Consider the following 19,187-nt stretch of genomic DNA (forward strand, 5'->3'; position numbering starts at 1 on the left):
AGATTAAAAAGAATATATGAATGCCCTGCATTCAAAATTGTACCCAAATAAATTACAGATGCATCATCAGCAAAATATAATAAGTACTCATAATGATGTTACTGATCTTAGACTCTAAATAGTTGTTTTCTTGCCCAAAAGAATATACAATTTTGGATGCTTCAAGGTTATGGCAGTGCAACAAGTGGACAATCTGGATGCAGTGTTAAAAACACAAGTTGAAAATGTTGTTTTTGCTGCCATCTAGCAGCTGAAGTGTTCCCATCATACAGCAGTCTTCAAAATGTAGGCTAGACGTCAGTAAAACCAAACTTCTCTGCCATTACAACTATCAGTGTTTGACATTAAATTATTACTTAGTTCATTCACCAGTCTTCAGAGGACTGTTGGTGTAGTGGATTGATTCAATGAATGGTTTTATTTGTTGTGATATTATTAGAAGTGCACACTGTACTTCTAAATGCTATGGTCAGCATGATTTCCCTCTGTGACATGCAGCAGTTTTGGTTTCAGTGCACATGGCTGAAAGTTGCAACTGCTAAATTTACACGAGGCACAGAAGTAACGCCGGCTGTCTTTTAATATCTCCAGATAAAACCGCATGTCTCAACACAGGGTGTGTGAGTATTTTTCTCACAGGGTAACACACCACCTTCTGCATCCTGCCAGCCAGTCAGTGTGAACACTGCAGCCATTTAGTAATTAGATAATAAGATTATAGAAAAAATAAAAAGAACAGAATACAATCATGCACTGTTTTTACATTATATATGTACACATGCAGTATGTTGTAATACAAAGTGCATTTCAAGGCTTTCAATGACACAGTACGACCCTGTTATGGACTGATTCCATTTATGTCCTCATTTAGATTTACATTTATTTATATTGCATATTTTCTTTCTCAGACAAACCATTTAAATATAAAAAAATATATATTTGATATGAATATTTGCACCATAATACATAATGGATTATAGACTTGGAATTCTTCTGTAAAAATTATCAGTCAAAATATACATTTAATTTGAGTTCTTATCTTTATAGATTAAATATAGATCATTATAATGAGTTACAGACATTATTAGTTATATACGGGGTAAGACAAATTTGAGCATTACCAGGAAATGAGCAGAAGACCACAGAAGGAAATACAATTTTTCATATCAGTATGCACAGACTTTCAATGTGATGTCAAACTGTGTTGACAATGCCTAAAATATTTTTCACTTGAAGAAAATGGACGGGGAAGAGTCATTAGCTTATGTGGAGTTGATAAATCATTCATCTCACCTGGTAATTGATGTTGTGAGTAAGGGGCAGGAAGGATAAGGTTTTCTTCTCCTCGGTTCTTTTCACTTAAACGAATGTGTGCGAATTAAATAGTAGTAGTAATTGTTCACAAACCACTGTGCAGTGAAATTAAATTAAATAATAGAGATTAATCACACTAATTAATCACACTGATCAGTGTTTTCTTTTTTTTATATATATATAACTAAATAACTAAATCCTTACAGAGAATAAGAATGCAATTAAAAGTGCTCTTTAAATGAATAAAACTCATTGATGAAGAACATGCACTACTGTGTCCTGTAAGACACTCCTCAGACGGCCATGGTATAAACTATTTAGGTTGACATTTGGGACAATAAAGCTCCCTTAAGAATACTTGTTGCACCTGACATGATTTCATTCAGTTGATCCTGGTTCGGTATTTCTCTTTTTGAGCTGTTTGCTCAGCCACACTGTCTTTAGACTGCTCTCCTGTCTTTAGTTCAAAGCAGCTGTAACCTGCAGTGAGGTCAGACAAAAAATAAATTGCAATTTGGATTAAATATTCTTGAGGATACTTTACTGACTGTATTAAGATGGTTATTATATGTAAAGACATGCTAAACAATATGCTAGATGGATCAGTAGTAGCCAACACAGTTGGTATAAAATGGAAATCGTAGTGTTCTTCTGTCAACATGTTTTTAGGTTAAGTTGCACTTGCAGAGCCGGGGTGGGTTACCCTGTGATTAGAGAAGAGACAGAAAACTGCAAATGGTTCAAAGGTGATCTGCAAAATGAAGCTGCAAGCAGCTCTTCATTCATTGGTTGGATTCAAAGCTATAAAGGTAAGGCAGAAGATGCCAGAGATAAAAGTAGATTTACATTGTCAATCAGAGGGATGAGCAGTCAAACATCTGCCCAGGCATCTTGAAAAGTTTGTTATGAAAGCTGGAAAAGCTGGAAAGTAAATCACTTTTAATACACAGGTAGCCCTTTTATAAATATGCTTTGTTGTTGATGGGGACCTGCTGATGTATCAGGAGCCCTTGATACCCCTCAGACACTGGGGTCCACCACTGGGCAGAACGCCGGGGACCTGCTGCTGATAACTGTGAGCAGAAAGCACTCAAACACACAAGAATGGGTTTATACTGTCCACCTGCAGCTATACCAGTCAGTGAATCCGGTCCTGGTCAGCAAACTATAGACTCCGACTTATTATGACTATTGCTGGGATGTCTTTGAGCAAGGTACTAAACTGTCAGACTGCACCAGTAGAGCTGATCAGACTTTTTTCCCAGCAGACATTATGACAGATATGTAATTAAAAAAAACATACATACACACATAAAAGTCACTGAAAGAAAATTATTTATTAATTTCCTCATAAGACAAAGTGATTTGTCAGCTGTATTTGTGGAGGTAGACCTGCTTACATGTACTGTGTCATATACTGCTGGCAGGATTAAACCCACTGAAGTACCACTTGCAGTATTAACATCACCTTTTCTCCCCTGAGAGCTATAAACCTGGTCTGAGTATAATATGGTATACATGTAATATAGCAGGTGGTTATTCATCAAAGTTCAGTGGATAGTTTCCTCGGTTTTGCCTCCTCTTCATTTCGAGGAACATGGAAGTCCACGTATGGACACCACTTGGTGTTAAGACACACTAGCTTCTTCAAAGTGGACGTTTTGACAATACTGAAGCCGGTCTCTCCTCCGAAGGTGCTCGGCTTCCAGTACTCGGGGGAGCAGATGGGGTTTCCCAGCAGGCCTTTTAGGGAGAATGGAGCTCCCATCTCCACCATGCTCTCACCAAATATGCTGTTGGAACGAGTTCTCTCCAGCAAGATGCCGGGGTAAAACTCCAGAGCGTCGATATCTCCGTAGAGTTCCTCTAAACCTCGAGCCATATCTGCGTCATCTGTTTGGAAAAGAGGAAGAGCAGTAAATTAATGTCAAGGTTCTTGATGAAAATGATATCACTCATTAAATGTCCAACAAGCAGTGTTTTTCTGTTGCATCACCACTCTCACTCATTTTAAGTTCACCTGCAGTATGTTTTGATGCTAGTTGTGTCAGTCAACCACTCTGGTCTCAGTAACTGCTGGTTGTGTTGCTATGAAATGTTGTTCATGGTGCCCAGAGGATGAACCCCTCTAACTACTGTGATCCCCCTAATGCCACCATGAGGATATTTCTGGTTTAGAGTAAAATCTATTGAACAGATTGCTGTAAAATTTGTTGCAAATTTTCATCTCGCACCATCAGTTGAATGTGCAGCTCAGTGTCAGCAAAGCGTGGAGTACATCCACAAGGCCACTCGAGGGCAGCGTGTCTTTGTGAGGTAGCGTCGTCTTGGTGTGAGAAAAAGACGCTCACTCGACAGACATCAGGAGACGAGGACAAACACTGTGAAGACCTTAGAGGGAGGCTGGCAGGTCATTGGCCCCAATGCAGGAGGCCAGGGTCAAGTCCGGAACAAGACGAGATGTGTCATTTTTTGTGTTTTTGTGTGTTTGCATGTTGCTCATCCCTAACCTTTATGTCTTTTTTTTTTTTTTGCCTCAACCCCAACCATGTGTTTTTCCACTTGTTTTTGTTTTTTTAAACCACGTTTTTTTTTTTTAAACCTCCAAAGACAAAGCAGTGACACTGACACAGGACCCTCTAGTGGACATGCAGGTGTATTACATGCGTTGTCCTGAGACCGAGTTGTATGCTACATTGTTGAATGGCCCAAACATCTCAATACACTCCCACTAGCCTCAGCTGTACTTTGTTTTTATTGTTAAACAGCAAATGTTCACACACTAACATGCAAACTGAACCTGGTAAACAGGAAGTTGCTCATTTAAAGGACTTCTTCTTCAGCACTGCTGCCGTGACCTGGACAAAACATGGGTTGAGTGATGAGTGGTCTGGCAATCTGTTACAAAAGAATGTATTTCCCTTTATGTGAGATACAAAATATTTCATTTCTTGGCTCAGTTATCACCACATTCAGCCAAGAGCAAAGTGAGCAGATGTTTCAAAGGGCGCCATGCATTTGTTAACAATAAACCATCAATTTACAGAATAAACAAGCCTGTTACCAGGGAAACAGCAAAAAAGTGACTTTATCTTTAAACTGGTGATAGTATATGTTAGTTCCTAAAGTTACTTCATTTCCCACTAAAATAAAAACATATACATGTTTACCAGTGAGCAATCTAATTATTTTTAGTCTTTTATTTTCCAATATATTTTGTGAGTCTCTTAACCTTTTTGTTAATTTGCTGGTTTTACAATCTGACAGTGAGACGCTGTGTGGCCCAAAAATTATGAGGATATTAACGAGCATATTTGAATCCTACTAAACACACGTGAATTGTCTTTCCTGCCTTTAGGACGGGTTTTTTTTTGTGCCTTTTATCATTATACAGCATTGTTACTTTATTCAAAAAAATCTGTTTGGATATCTATGGTTATCTTTTCATGTATTCTTAACAACTCTTGTGCTGAAAGGTCATGAAATGTTAAAACATTTATGAAATTATACTTTGACCTTAAATACATTTGTATCAAAAGGGGAGGAGGCATATGATTATATCTAATCTGCTTACCAGTGAATTCATAAAAAGACGTGTAGGGCTTCAGGTTGAACTTCTTCCTATATTCATTGAAAGGCTGCATACGTGCAACTCGGGATTCTCTGATGACCATTTCTGCCACTTTCAGCACCATTTCATGGGAGTTGCGACCTCCACCGATCTGAAAGACACAAAAAAAAGTGACTTCAATGATATGATGAACACTCAGCCAACAAAAATAACACTTTGCGAATATTTGTTAATATTTTCTCTCATTCAATTTAAGGAAGTGGTTATGAGGGGAAGTTCACTGTAATGTGGTTGGATTTGGAAACAGCAGGTTAGATATTGTGAAAATGTGTTATATCACGTTTCCCAATTGCTGCTGTCTGCACGATAGACTCTCCCATAGTAATTCCCTTTTTCATAAACCAGTGAATGCAAAAGTGTTTCATTTCATTTATATAAAAAAAAAGCAACTTACAACACACCAATGGTACACCATCGGGAGCAATTTAGGGTTCAGTGTCTTGCTCAAAGACACTTAGGCATGTGGACAGGAGGAGCTGGGGATTGAACTACTGACCTTCTGATTAGTGTGCAACACGCTGTACTGACTGAGCCACAGCCTTCCCTGTTTCCTCCCATAGTTTACAGGATGCTTTGTCTATATACCCAAGTTTATGGTACAGTATAATCTCTAGTTCCTTGTTTATTATCCTTAAGGCTGCCAAATGGGCTACTCTGACATGTCCTCATTGGTTGTGTGAGAGGGAAAATACTTACTGAAGGATGTTTTATGAAAAAGGTTTGCATGCAGCGGTCTAAGCAAGTTAGCGGTGAGGCTGCAGGCATCATATAACACTGTCACAACATATTTAAGGCAAAAGTTAAATACAGACGATAAAGAAAAAGCACAACTTTCTCTGTGACACTTCCTGTCATATATCTATGTGTCTATGTGAAAGATATTGGCTGAATGAGTAAAATTAACATTCTCAGCAGTCATTTTGCAGTTAGAGAACAAATACAATTCACCCACCTTGAAGTATTCAATTAAGACCACATTTTATTCAGTCATAACATTAAAATAAGATGTTTTTTGAATGTATTATATAGCTGCTAGACAGTTCAGAGGTAGAGCTTCCAAACCGATGTTGTAACAAACTACTGTTTGAGATATTTGGTGGTGAGATTTAGTGCTGCAGCTGGTCAGCTAAAACAAGATGTGTGTTCATGCTTGTAAATTAGTTAAGAGGGAGACTTTAGCTGCACCTCATAGTCTGCACCTCTTGTGTTGCAGGCTGCGGTTTGTCAACAGGTGCATTTCTCCATCATCCTGTTTTTATGCATATTTTCAATTTGAACGTAAAATAACCTGAATGGAAACACCAGGAATTCAAAGAAAGCTGGTTGAGGTGATTTATCCATGAAAGCATAATGTGACAAAGCAGATGGAAACACTTGCTTTGTGATGTAGGCTACATGAGACGCTGATTTAAATGAACACTAAAGCGTCAGCTCTACCAAAGGGACGAAAGATTGCAGCAAATAAAAGCATGAAATCTGTTTGGAGCAATGATGAGACTGAAACCTCCTTCCCTTTATTATAGGAAACTAACTGAAAAGCCATATTTTGATTATGTTTTCCATCATTGTTTTAATTTGTTTGACTGACACTCTTTTAATTTTGTTCTGGAGCATTAGAGCCACCAACTGTTTATGGTAGTGGATGCAAACGTGCAATTGCGGATTTTGTGAAAATGTATTTCAAATGTGAGCGAAGAAACTCTGCTTTTGTGACCATGTGCCTATGATATAAGGCTGATGTGGCTGCTTTTTGCAAATATGGTTCAAAAGTGATTTGGCTGCCATGGAGCCAAATGATATATAAAAAAGAAAACGTTCTCTTTATAGTTTCTCAGTTTTTTCTCAAAGGTGGAGATTTGTATGTTATTATAAACTCCTGCAGCTGCATTCTTGAACACAGCTACAGACTGTAATTCCTCTACCTGTCCAGCAGGCTGTCGAGAGAAAGCATCCACGAGCTTCTCCACGCCGTAATGCATGAGGAGGGAGGTGTTGTACAAAAACTGGGAGAAGGGGATTTCCTCTCCATCGATGAGAAAGCTGTCCGGCATCAGCGGGTGCCAGTGGTAGAGATGGCAGAACTCCAGGGCGATGCGGTTGCTGTACTGGAAACGCGCTTTGAAGAGCAGGGAGGGGTCGAACTTCAGCTTCATCAGGTAGCCACTCAGGTGCTGCACGTACTCTTGTATTATGATGTTGATGATCTCACCTGGAGGCAAAAAATAATATCAGCTGATATCACTTACTGTATCATCTGATTTAAACAGATAATTCAGCTGGTTTGTACTTTTTTTTTTTTTTTTTAATTTTTTTTAATTTCACTTTATTAATCCCCGAGGGGAAATTTCTCCGCTACAGCAGGGGGGCTCTCAGGGGGGAGCTGCTGCAACAGGCTGCCACTAGCGCGGCACCAGGTAACCTGACCTGAGGTGCATGTTTTTGGATAGATGTATCCAAAATTGGATAGATGGATAGTACTTGGTTAGATGGAAGAAATATTAGAAAACTGTGCACAATAAGGAAGAAATGGAAGGATTCCCTGAATACCTGCACATAAGTGTTGTATCAATGTTTACAATAAACAACTGGCAGATGTAGAGAACATTTTCTACAGTTAAATCTGAAACTTAAACAAAAATAATCAGGCTGCAGGACGTCACAGATGTCACTTGCAGCCTACATTAAAAAAAAAAAAAAAAAGGTAATTTTTCACACTTGGATAACAACAGAATAGTGCATCCAAAGTTCTTAAACTATTTAAATTATTTTTATATAGGATTATTTCAGGAGGTAAATGTATCTTTTGAGTGTGTTTCACTCTGTCCAGCAGGTGGAGCTGCAGCCTCCATAGAAACACCTTGCAATGTAATAACAGAAGTGAGTCACTCCCTGTTTTGTTCTTAAAACATTCAACATTATGAACTTAAAAAAAAAAAATCAGTAGTTAATTCAGAGCTGGGTGATTGGATTGTATTATATCGCAAAGGGTTCCTCTTACGTTGTCCACCCCCTTCATAGGTGGAGTTTAGGGATTCGAGGGATGTCTACAGCTGTTCCTTTCCTGTGTCATCAATGATTAGTCAGTTCAGAACAAAAGTTGTACACATTTTTTTTTTATTAAATTCAGAGTTCTTCTAAAAGTCTGCTATGTCAAGAACATACATACAGTAAAACAACCCTGGGGTGTTTTGGTGGTGTTAAATGTAATTTAAACTTGTGACACAACCACTTATCATCAGATAAGGACAATGAAACTGCTAAATTTAAATATTTCAACTGTTCTAGTTAGCTTTGAGGAACCACAATCAATTGGAAACATTGATCACAGTCAAAAGTCAGGAATCTCCTTTTTAGTCATGTTCAGGAGTACATAGCACTGAAACAATGAACACTAACAGGTTCAGGATTGGTTTGTTGGTGACTGGATGGACTAATATTGAATTTCTGGTGGTGATTCCTGTGGTCTCATGAAACACAGTTATCTGGCACAAAGCTTGTTTGGAAAGTAAAAGGTGAAGCACTGCAACGGCAAAACAACTGTACTTTGAAGCTTGAAGCATCAGGAAGAAAACCTGAAAATTACAACCTCAAACCATCAGCCCACAATTTAAAGTAGTACGCTGGCCAGAAATACAAATTAAAACTGCTTTTAGTATGACTAGATCTAATAATGTAATGGCCTGTAATAGTATTCTGGAAGTATGTGGCCTTCACTCTGAAAGAAAAACAATAACAAAATGCTTTTCCAAAATACATCTCTGCAAACATACACAGAATAGGGTGTTTTATGTAACTGTAGGTTGCAGACAGACAATCACTTAACAACTGGTCTAAGTAACTGGTTGATTTGACTAGTATAAGAAGGCCATTTCTGAACGCAAACAAGTCTGCTTTTATTTTATTTGCTTGTTACTCATGTAAGCATTTCATACTGTTCAGCTGCTTTCGGTCTTTGCTCCTTTTACTAATGCTACATGCTGTTGTTTAAATTTGGCACATTTATAGTGATGCTAATTATTGTGTGCTGTCCCTGAATAAACAAATGAAACAAAGTATTGGACAAGGTAGAATCTGACTTGCCAGGACATCGAGTCAATGTTGTAAAACTTTACAAAATAAGTCACAATTTTGAATTGCGGTTGATGATAGAGGAAATCTGTACAAAAATTGCACCACAATCTGATCAGTAGATGGTGAAATATTTCAGTCTGGGCCAAGTGGTGGATCAACCAACCAACTGACTTTGCACAAGAGCTCCAGGTATCTGCTATTAGCATATTTAAATGGTTAATAAAGATTAACAGAAAGATAAGGGACATGCAACCAAATTGAAGGTGTTAGTTCTAGTCATGTCGAAAAAAAAAATTAATAAACAAATCATGGCTTTTTACTCACCAATGATGATGAGTCTGGTTGTCTGGAACAGCTGCTCATCGTCCCAGGTGGGATGTTCTGCCTTCAGGATGTCACAGACTCTGTTATGTTCCCTCAGCCATATGGTGGCGTACATGGAGAGACCCGGCAGCATACCAAATACCTCCTGACCGATGACCAGACGCTGCTCAGCGGGGAAGCCTTCAGGGTACACCATGTGCACAGGGACCTCAGACACTGTGGGGGGGTACATCTCATCATTTACCACCTGCGGAAGATGAATCATGAATGTTATTAATGAATCCATATTATTTTTTTGTACTATATTTCAATAAAGTCCTTGCCAGAGTCTGCTTTATTGTGCCCCAGTGTAAGTAATAGCCTATGAATCTATGATCTAATGGGTTTTATTTAACAAGCAGTGTTCCCTCTTAAAGCCTGATCACATGAAGCATGTCAAAGGAGAGATAATTTGTTGCCAGCTGTCAGCAATACACAAAATGATGAGTGATTGTCTCACTTCTACCACTATCACCATCATCAGGAAAGTGTATAAAGACATTTTCAGAAGTTAACGTGACACTGGAAGTCAAAACTATTTAAGGTTGGCCCTCCCTTGAGATGCACAAAACAGCTCATTGAGTGAGCGGAGTCATAACGTGAAAAAAAATTAAACATAACATGGTACCTGAATTATATCCAAACCTTTTTTATTAGCATGCAATTTTGTTGAGAGCATTTGAAATAACAATTATTTTCACGTGTCACTTTTTTTTCTTTCAAAATGCATGATATGTAAATAAGTAAATGGAGCAAATGTCTTAATATGTTCAACTTCATGGGAAATATGTTTATCTGCTTTGTTTGATGACAAGATTAGATTGACACTCTTGTTTCTATTGTAAATAACTTAAGCTACAGCCGGCAATCTGTTATCTTAGCTCAGCTTTACATAAACACTGGAAACAGGGGTAGTTAACCCTGCTCCCTCCAAAAGTTACTAACTCATCCTTCCAGCATCTCTACAGCTCACTAATTCAGACATAGTATATTTTTTTTTAAATACTTTTTGTAGGAATTTGAATGACCAATTGCTCCCTCTTTTCACATATTTACAGTACAAGTATGTGACACCGACCTTCTTATTTAACTCCTGCCAAAAAGCAAATTAGCATATTTTCAAAGTGTGTAGGTTTTTCTTTATTTCCTGATGTTTTAGCACTGGGGTTATAAGAAATAGTTTGGCATTTTAGGTAAAAGGGTTAAACCTCCAAAATAGTAATTTTACATCATTGCTTTTGGCCTGTATCAAACTTTTTACACTCTTTATGCTAAGTTAAGCTAACCACCAGTTGCCTCTATATATGTAGGCTCTTTTATTAGAAGTTATAAGAGAAGGGCACTTAAGTTTATAAAGGAAGAGTTTGACATTATAAGATAAGCCTTAGCTTAGCTTCAACAAGAAATATGTTGCCTTTAAGTTGGGTTGTGTTTACTGTAATTTTGTTACATTCAAAGCCAACATGTTGTCTTAACTATAACTATAATTATCTTGATACAAACAAAGGTTGAATTCAATTTATGTTATTACTATTTTAGACATTTAAATTTGAGAAAAAAAAAACACAACAATGAGAAAAAAAATAGAACCTGGCTTAAGTTGATCCAAAATGTCAATTTTTTACCTGATATTTCAGCTTTCCATCTTTATGAAGCCGAAGATGAAGCTGTCTCACGAGGTTGTCTCCGTAGATGTTGCTTGCATCTACCTGGGTGAGCGAGACAAAAATACATATTTATTACTAAATTCAATGGGTCAAACACATCCACAATCAACACATGAAAGACACGTAGTGTTGAAACACATGTTTTAACAGTTTTTTTTTATGATAATTACAAATTCTGTTTCTACCTGGCAACACAAAACATCAGTGTGCATCTCACCCCGTGTCCCAAGGCCTTGGTGAAGCCCCCTCGAACTTCACGGTTTGTTTTGAAGAACTGGTGGGTGAAGTGTTGAGCCATGAAGGCAAACATCAGATTGGTTCCCTGAGGATCTGGCCTAAATTTCTGTCTCTTGAAAAACCTCTGAACCAACACTTTGATATCAGGGAGAACAGGTTTACCTGTAGAGAAAAATACATTTGAAGCTTTCCTGCAGGAACACAGCTGCCTGTTTATTGTGGAGGTCTCACCTTTAGTTCCCGTGGGCAACGGGCAGTCTTCAGGTACAGGAGGGAGGAGCCGGGTGTAGTAGGAGATGTTGTAGTAGGATTCCCAGTTGAGGTATCCATATTTAGTATTGTACGTCGGGGGGCTTGGAATCAGGTCACTTCTGACTTTAAGAGGAGGTGACAATAAGTCAATTCATTACTGTTTATTTGACATGGTTGCTGACTCAGAACGTTTCACTGAATAGTGTAGCTGGTGAGCCCAAAATAAGACTGCTGAGAGCCCAGAGGAGTGGATGGAAAGTTCAGCTATTCATTTGGTGAGTCAACTAATTCATATGCCGAATTCAGTAACCCATTAGTGACTTTGTTGTTCACTATCATCCCGTTGACCAGCATTACTCAACTACTCATTTGCGTCACTAAGAAACATGAAAGTCCACATTGATTAAACCCAAAAACCTCATCTCTTTTCATCAAAATGACATTTTTTTTTTGAAGTTTTCTCCAAGATACAAACCCTAAATACCTTCAAGGTGTCTTTTTAATAATGTGTTGTTGGCATGAATTTTAAAATGAGCAGATATTTTTGAAAAAAAACAACGTTTCTCAGCTTTAACATGGGATGTGTTGTTTTTGGTGAGAAAGAGTCTTATTTTCTCTGGTCTTTGAGTCTGCTGATTGAGTGAATTGTTTGGTGGTTTTAATCGTTTCTCCTACCTGTCAGCACTAATCTCATGAAGATGTCCTGCAGGAAAGAGTTGTTGACGAGGTCCCAGAACCACTGGAAGTGAGTGAGGATGAAGTGAACCATTTCGGGGCAGGGCTTCAGCATGAGATAGAGTCTGGTCCAGAACTGCGCTACAGAAAAAGATCAAGAATAAATGTGTTTTTTGCTGTGTGGCAGATATCACCAATAGAGTCCACAAGATTAGTGAAATGCAACGGTTCTCAAACGGTGTATGGTGGCACACCGGTGGTCCGTGTGGTAAAATTAAACTTGCTATGAAATTTTGAGGAATTATTTTCATACAGGCTCATGTCAGCTAATAGTATTCCCAAGTATAGCAATGGCACTGCTTATTAATTAAGACCATTTGTAGGTAGCCTTTTACAGTATTGACAATTTTTACAATTATTTTTTTTATCTAAATGGCCTTTAATCCCAGTCTCAGTTTGTTTTTGTGTTTTTGGGTGCGTGTCTGCTTGATTGACAGCCCTGTGGTGCAGTTAGGTTACAGCTTTTGGAGGGAGGGACGTAGTATCGTCGGGTCCAAACCAGAAGGTTGAAAGCCTTTAGTGCAGTGTTTGGGTTACAGGTTAATTTGCCCTAAAGTTTTTCTTGTACTTACGATCAGTGCAGTTTTGTCCAAAGAATCCAGTACGAGTGCAGTCACATTCGTAGCGGTCGGTACCAAATCGCACACACACTCCTGAGTTCTGACAGGGGTAGTAACAACAGGGATTCACTGAAAATCAGGAGAAAGATTGTTGTAATTAAATAACTTGTAGAATGTAGCCCTTCTATATAAAGTCACTGTTAACATTAATTATAAAAAGTCAATAAACAGCAATAAAATGACCACGAACAGCTACAAAGGGACATGAAATAACTACAAGGATTTACAAAACAATTACCAAAAGATGCAAAACAGCTTCAGAGAGACACAAGACAAAAAAAAACAACCAGAGATTTAAAACCATCAAAACAAGATGCAAAGCAAGAAAATAAATATAAAATAACTTAAATGATATACAGATGACAACAGAGATACACAAAATGATGACAAAAGACACAACTGTGTAGTCTGGATTTCTGACAGTGTTTACAGTTGTTGAACCCGCTGATGAACCCCCTGACTCAACAGATGATCTAATGATTGTGATACCGAAACACAAAACCAAAGACAAACACAGACAACCTGAGAGTTAAAATATGATTGTGTTTGTGCCGTTTAAATAGTTTCATGTCCCATTAAATACAAGCTATTAAAACTAGTGTAGTCTTGTGTTAACTCACCACCCCAAACATGTGATGTAAAGCTAAATAACCTCCACTGAGGTGAGCGAGACTCTGGTTAGGGAGTGTATTACTTATAGCTTTTGGCATCGAACACAGTCTTTTCACAGGAACTTGTGAACTATATTTTGACTTGACTTCTGGGCAATAAGTTGCTAATGTCTGTTCCAGCTAGCCCAACCACCTCCCCATATCTGTAGCACTCTGTTATTCAGCTTCCTGTTTTCCCCTCATACTTGCAGATGCTCAATGAGATAATGTGACACTGCAGCTGTGAATGAAAGGGTGTATTATCATGTCCACCCTCCATGAACAACAAAAAGATGTAGGTTTGAGTTTCAAATAATATTCATGTGTTGATTTTATGAATGTCTAACAAAGAAGCCCAGGAAGCAGACGCGGACAGACCCAGTTCAAGTCAGACAGATACTTTAAAGCAGAACAGCATGAGTATTTTTAAAGTCAGTGTACTTCTGTCTGAATCTAATATAGATTATAGTATGATCAGCAAAGTCCACTCAGTGGTGTCTTAAATTATTCCTATTTATTATTCCATCCATTCAGGGATAGAGCCAAAACCATCAAATATGGCTGAATATATAACAAAATATCTGATTTAACTTGAAGGAAATGACCTGAACTTAATCGTAACAGATGAAACAGTTGTTCCATTGACAGCCTCGCATCATATTGATCCTTATAATTAGAGTTTAATTACAAGTTAGACTGTTCTAGAGCCACTCCTTTCATCTGGGAAGATAAAAAGGTGTCAAGAAAGATCAGGTTCAACTTGAGTTCGACTTCAACATCTCTATTTGTCTAATAACAAGAGTGGGATGTAACTAAATATATTTATTCAAGTACGGCACTTGAGTATAATATTGATATGGCCTCCAACACTACTAATGAAGATGTGTTCCTCTACTTTAGAGACACTAATATATGCCCTTCTGTTATTCAACTTTAATCAATGAATCAGCTCAAACCACACAATGGCATTATTCTTTAGCTAACAGACAATGTTCACACTTGGATCTTTTAATTTCTTATAAGAACTCAACTGGAATTGATGAACAACAGAAACAGAAAATAACAGTTTATGACTGAAGATACATCTGTGCCTAAAACCAGGACACTGGAGCATGTATCTTTTAATGATGACAACACATCCGTTATTATCGAAGAACGAATGTTGTTTAGAAATGGAGAACTACTCTTTTCTTTTTCCTCTTTAGGGGTCAAAGAAAATCACTCATTACTCTTTATTTCAAACTTATGTGACAAACATTAAAAACGTTATCCTTAACGGTGATGTAATTGGCAAATACATACTGTATTTTGTGGTTTTGTTCTATAATAAGCTTTATTGTACTACAAAATTATCACATCTAAGTGCTGAATATTTGTCATGTTGTGATAAATAACATCATCTTCTTACCAACACTTGAGTCACCAGCACATGAAGCAGTCTCCAGCAGCAGCAGGTTGATAAACACCCCGATGGAGAAGCTAAACTCTATATAAAAAATTTAAAAAAAAAACATACATTAACATGCAAAAACATCAAATTCAGAAGGACTGTGTTTAGCAAAATTATTTTAGGACTCACCTTTCATGTTTATTTAAATTGATCTTAAAAAATGTTCTAGAAAGATATTTGAGAAACAGGGGTAGGCTGCTCTCTCCATAAAAACCTTTAGGCTTACTGATGGTATAACTGACCTTATAACATATCGCGAATGGGCGGGAGCAGTTTCCTCAACTTCCTCCATTTAACCTCAATAGATCTTTCAGAAAACATTTTGCAGCAAGCCTCAGAGTTTCTTAGTTTAATCCTTTTAACTGAAACTAGTGAGTAAATTATTCTCAAGAACATGTTTAGATGCATTTAGTATGCATTTTATTCAGAGTAAAAAAAAAATTCTCAACCTTTTTTTTATTTTGAAAATACCATTCTAATCAATAGTGAGAGGAAAGAGCAGGTTGAGGCTGGAGGAAGATTTCGAAGGGCTTTATCTCCACCTACTGGCAAAATAATCTAACTTCACTTGCTGTAACAAACTTGCTGAATTAAAGGAAATGCATTCTGCAAAATCAACACAAATTAATACTAACATGTATCAATTAAACACCTCATTACCCTCCATTACAGTTCTGTGTGTGCAATATAGGGACACTTAACGGCAGCTCATCCACTGATCTTGACTTAAACCAGAGGAATATTTGCATTTTCTCACTTGCATAAAAAATTGGAAATTTGATAAAACAACAGCGTAATTCCACGTAGAATACAGCAGTGAACAAAACATAAAATAAGTGACTATCATACCCACAAGTGCAATAATAATCCAAGTCTTACTGCAGCTGAAACAATAAGGACACAAAACTGCAGGAAATATTATAACCGAACCTCTTTCATGGTTTTGGTCTTGTGCCTCTCAGATATCCATTTGTTCCCTGTATCACTTTGTTCACCCACCAGGGGTCCCCGTTTTGTCTCGCTCTATATATTGGCCCAATCTCCGGCCTGCCACGCCCACCTCACCTGTTTCAGCTCCCCAATCTGCTCACTGGCCACTGTGCAATCAACCCACTCAGTATATCTATTCTCAGTCTGCCATGATTACGTTGCCAGTTTGTAAGTCTTTGTCTTCCTCAGTTTACTGACCTTGGGTTTCCTTGTGTCCTGTTCCTGTTCTTAATTATGTTCTTGTCACCCTGGACCCTGCTTGAACTTTCAAATCTGCAGTTCATCTGCATGGTCTTTGGATTTCACCAATTCTTCCTGAGGGAACATCACCTTTTGAACATTTCTTTCAAAGCCAAACAATGCAGATTCTGATCTCTGATATACTTTCCCAGCGAGACGTCATCCGAACAAAATCTGTGAGATTTTTGGCTGTTAAAGTAACTCTGCAGCATAATTTCCTGCATACTGTAGCAATTTTAGGACTACAGTGTCCTTGCTCAGATGAGTTCAGTCTTGACCAAAGCGCTAATTCTTTTAAACTTTGTAGACCTCTCAGATTGTGGTTACGAACCATGCTGTTGAAGTTAAACTGAGTCTGTGTCAGAAAATAAGTCACAAGTAATTTGTTTCTAACTTCTGTAATTTCTAATATAAGCATTCTAAAGATATTTGTCCTGTCCAGACTATAAATTGAGTGTGGTCCAGACCTTTTTTTTTCTTTTTTAAAGACATGATTTAATGGGGATGTTGATGTTTGTCACTGTCAATAATAATGTTGCATGTTCCCCTGTTTATTTTTGTTTATCATGAGTACGTAACACATTCTAGAGGTTTAGATAAAGGTTTATTATCTGCTTTCTATAGAATTTCACCAAGTAAATGAGCACTGCAAGAGCATTGTCAAGAAAAATAACATCAGGCATATATGTGAAAAAATTGGGAGCACTTGAACACAGCATATGATCTTTACTCCTCCTACTACTTTAACAGAATGCTTTCTGGGAACTGTAGGCTTTAAATGCAGAGAACTTTTTTTTTTTTGTAAAACCTCATTGGAAATCAGAACACTTCCAGTCCACAACATGTAAGTTTCACTCTGAACAAACATGAGCAGAGTTACATTCTGTTTCCTGCACGATCAATATGAAGAAGAATGAGACGCATCAGGAACTAATTACCAAATCATCATTTCCCGCCTTACAAGTGCCTGAAAAGGACTCCTATCTGCACAGGGCTCGTAGACGTGTCGCTGGTTGCCATGGTGCTGTTGGCGCAGGCTGCATGCCGAGGCTCGCTGCTTCCTATAGCATTCCTGGTAATTGAGATCAGATGCTCCTCTGAGTGGAACCTGGACTTGGAGTAACCTGGAAGCATTTATTTTATGGAGAAGATGTTTAGTTAAGCCATGCTCCCACTCTAAATGAGCCTCGGTGCGGCTCTGGTGATGAATACGATTGGTGAAAGCACTGAAGGTCGGTTCCTGACTTCTTCCTTCCCGCGGTTCGGGTTACAGATTAGCAGATTTCCCGTCCAGTTGTGGAACAAGCCAATCCCACTGACGGAGCGGCAAGAGGCACACAGGCGAGGGCATCATGCTTTATCTCAAGGGGGTTTCTGACAGAGCCACACAGTGGTGGGTCCTTATAGTATCATTTGTTAAACCTGTTAGAAGAAGCAGCTGATTGTGATGGAGGACAGGCCTCCTCTGGAGTCAGCTGGTGGTCTGTATGTACTTTATGTAGTCACTCAAGTAGTCCAAGTGTACCTAAAGCTGCACTAGTAATAGATTCAATGTGAAAGATGTCTCAGGAGTGACAAACCCTCTGCTGTCCCCTCAGCTTTTTAGCAACTGTTTGGTTCACTGTTTTGTCTGTTGTGAAAAAAGACTAGCTACAAGCTACGCTGTGTCCAAAAAAACACTCTCCTTCACTCGCTAAATACTCCTTAGATAAATAGCGCTAAATATTTCACCCAAAAATTAACAGTAAATTAAAATTTCATACAACTAGGCTACTAAGCATCTTTATTTTGTATCAAAATTGACAGAAATTTCCATATATTTTCTTCCGCTTATCTGGGTTGGGTCGCGGTGGCAGCAGGTCAAGCAAGTTAGCCCAGACTTTCCTGTCCCCGGCAACATTTTCCAGCAAATCCTGAGGGATCCCAAGGCGTTCCCAGTTCCAGATGAGATGCATATAATCCCTACAGCGTGTTCTAACCATAGGTCTCTTCCAGGTTGGGCGTGCCTGGAAAACCTCCAGAGGGAACTGCCCAGGAGGCATCCTGATCAGACGCCTGAGCCACCTCAGCTAACTTCTTTTGACACAAAGAAGTAGCAGCTCTACTCCAAGCTCCCTACTGATGTCGGAGCTCGTTACCCATCTATAAGGCTGAGCCTCGGCACACTGCGGGGGAAACTCAATTCCACCATTTGTAACCAGAATGTCATTCAGTCACTACCCAGAGCTCGTGACCATAGGTGAGGATCGGAACGAAGATTAACCGGTAAATTGAAAGCTTTTGACTCTGCTCATTCTTCAGCGCCCACTTTACTGCTGACGCTGACTCAATCCACCCGTCAGTCTCCCCCTGCATCCTACCCTCACCTGTGAACAAGACCCCAAGATACTTAAACTCCTTCTGAGAGAAATTTGCTCAACTTTAAATTTGGCGCAGAAAGTAATGTATGAGGGGAAATCAATAACTTCTGGGATTGAATGTGAATGGAGCACAGCACCGTTAATGTGCATGGAGCAGCAGTAAACTATAACCTTTGTGAGTAAGTATTCCAAGATATGTTGCTTGATCATCATCAACACCTGAGTTACACACGTTGTGGTGAGCACTGGTACGTGCACATTTGCAATTTCACAATAGACTTGAGCAGGGAGCGCAAGTCAAACTCAGAAAACCAGCAAAAGAGATCCTTGAACTGCTTCAGAAAGTCTACAGCAAAGAGGTGGGTTTAACATTTTGAGGGACGTTACTGAGGGGGAGAACGTCACAGTCCAAGACTGAGGAAGCCATGTCAGGTCAGTAGCGCAACCAGGTGGGTTTTCTTTGACATTTGCAGGGTTGTGCACTGTGAATTCATCCCCAGGGTCAGACTGTCAACACTGAGTTTTACTGTGACTTTTTGGGACATCTGAGAGAAAATGTTTTACTTACAAAACATACCATCATGATGACTTAACAGTACATGAGGTA

General features: G+C 38.6%; 1 protein-coding gene across 2 annotated transcripts; it reads right to left on the reverse strand.

Moving 5' to 3' along the window:
* Positions 1 to 2,656: 2,656 nt before the first annotated feature.
* On the reverse strand, positions 2,657 to 15,202 carry ptgs1 (prostaglandin-endoperoxide synthase 1). 2 transcript variants are annotated; one of them, XM_069139052.1, is made up of 11 exons: positions 15,120 to 15,202; positions 14,949 to 15,026; positions 12,843 to 12,959; positions 12,211 to 12,351; positions 11,515 to 11,658; positions 11,264 to 11,445; positions 11,005 to 11,088; positions 9,341 to 9,587; positions 6,868 to 7,154; positions 4,889 to 5,036; positions 2,657 to 3,207 (listed from the first exon to the last, which is right to left on the reverse strand). In XM_069139052.1, exons 1-11 carry the CDS (start codon positions 15,124 to 15,126, stop codon positions 2,858 to 2,860), a joined length of 1,785 nt encoding a protein of 594 aa, XP_068995153.1. In that variant the 5' UTR covers positions 15,127 to 15,202; the 3' UTR covers positions 2,657 to 2,857. The 2 variants fall into 2 exon arrangements, with proteins under 2 accessions (XP_068995153.1, XP_068995154.1); XM_069139053.1 differs by lacking the exons at positions 14,949 to 15,026; positions 15,120 to 15,202 and having other exon boundaries at positions 12,211 to 12,346; positions 12,843 to 12,884.
* Positions 15,203 to 19,187: the final 3,985 nt, after the last annotated feature.

This window comes from Embiotoca jacksoni, unplaced genomic scaffold, assembly GCF_022577435.1.
Source record: "Embiotoca jacksoni isolate LCO1_2020_lvr unplaced genomic scaffold, fEmbJac1.0.p SCAF_8, whole genome shotgun sequence".
Classification (NCBI taxonomy): Eukaryota; Metazoa; Chordata; class Actinopteri; family Embiotocidae; genus Embiotoca; species Embiotoca jacksoni.

Coding starts and splice junctions, on each gene's coding strand:
- ptgs1 (XM_069139052.1), bottom strand. Junction 11,446..11,514: donor GTTGCCCACGGGAACTAAAG/GTGAGACCTCCA, acceptor TTTTCTCTACAG/GTAAACCTGTTCTCCCTGAT. Junction 7,155..9,340: donor AACCAGACTCATCATCATTG/GTGAGTAAAAAG, acceptor TTTTGCCTCCAG/GTGAGATCATCAACATCATA.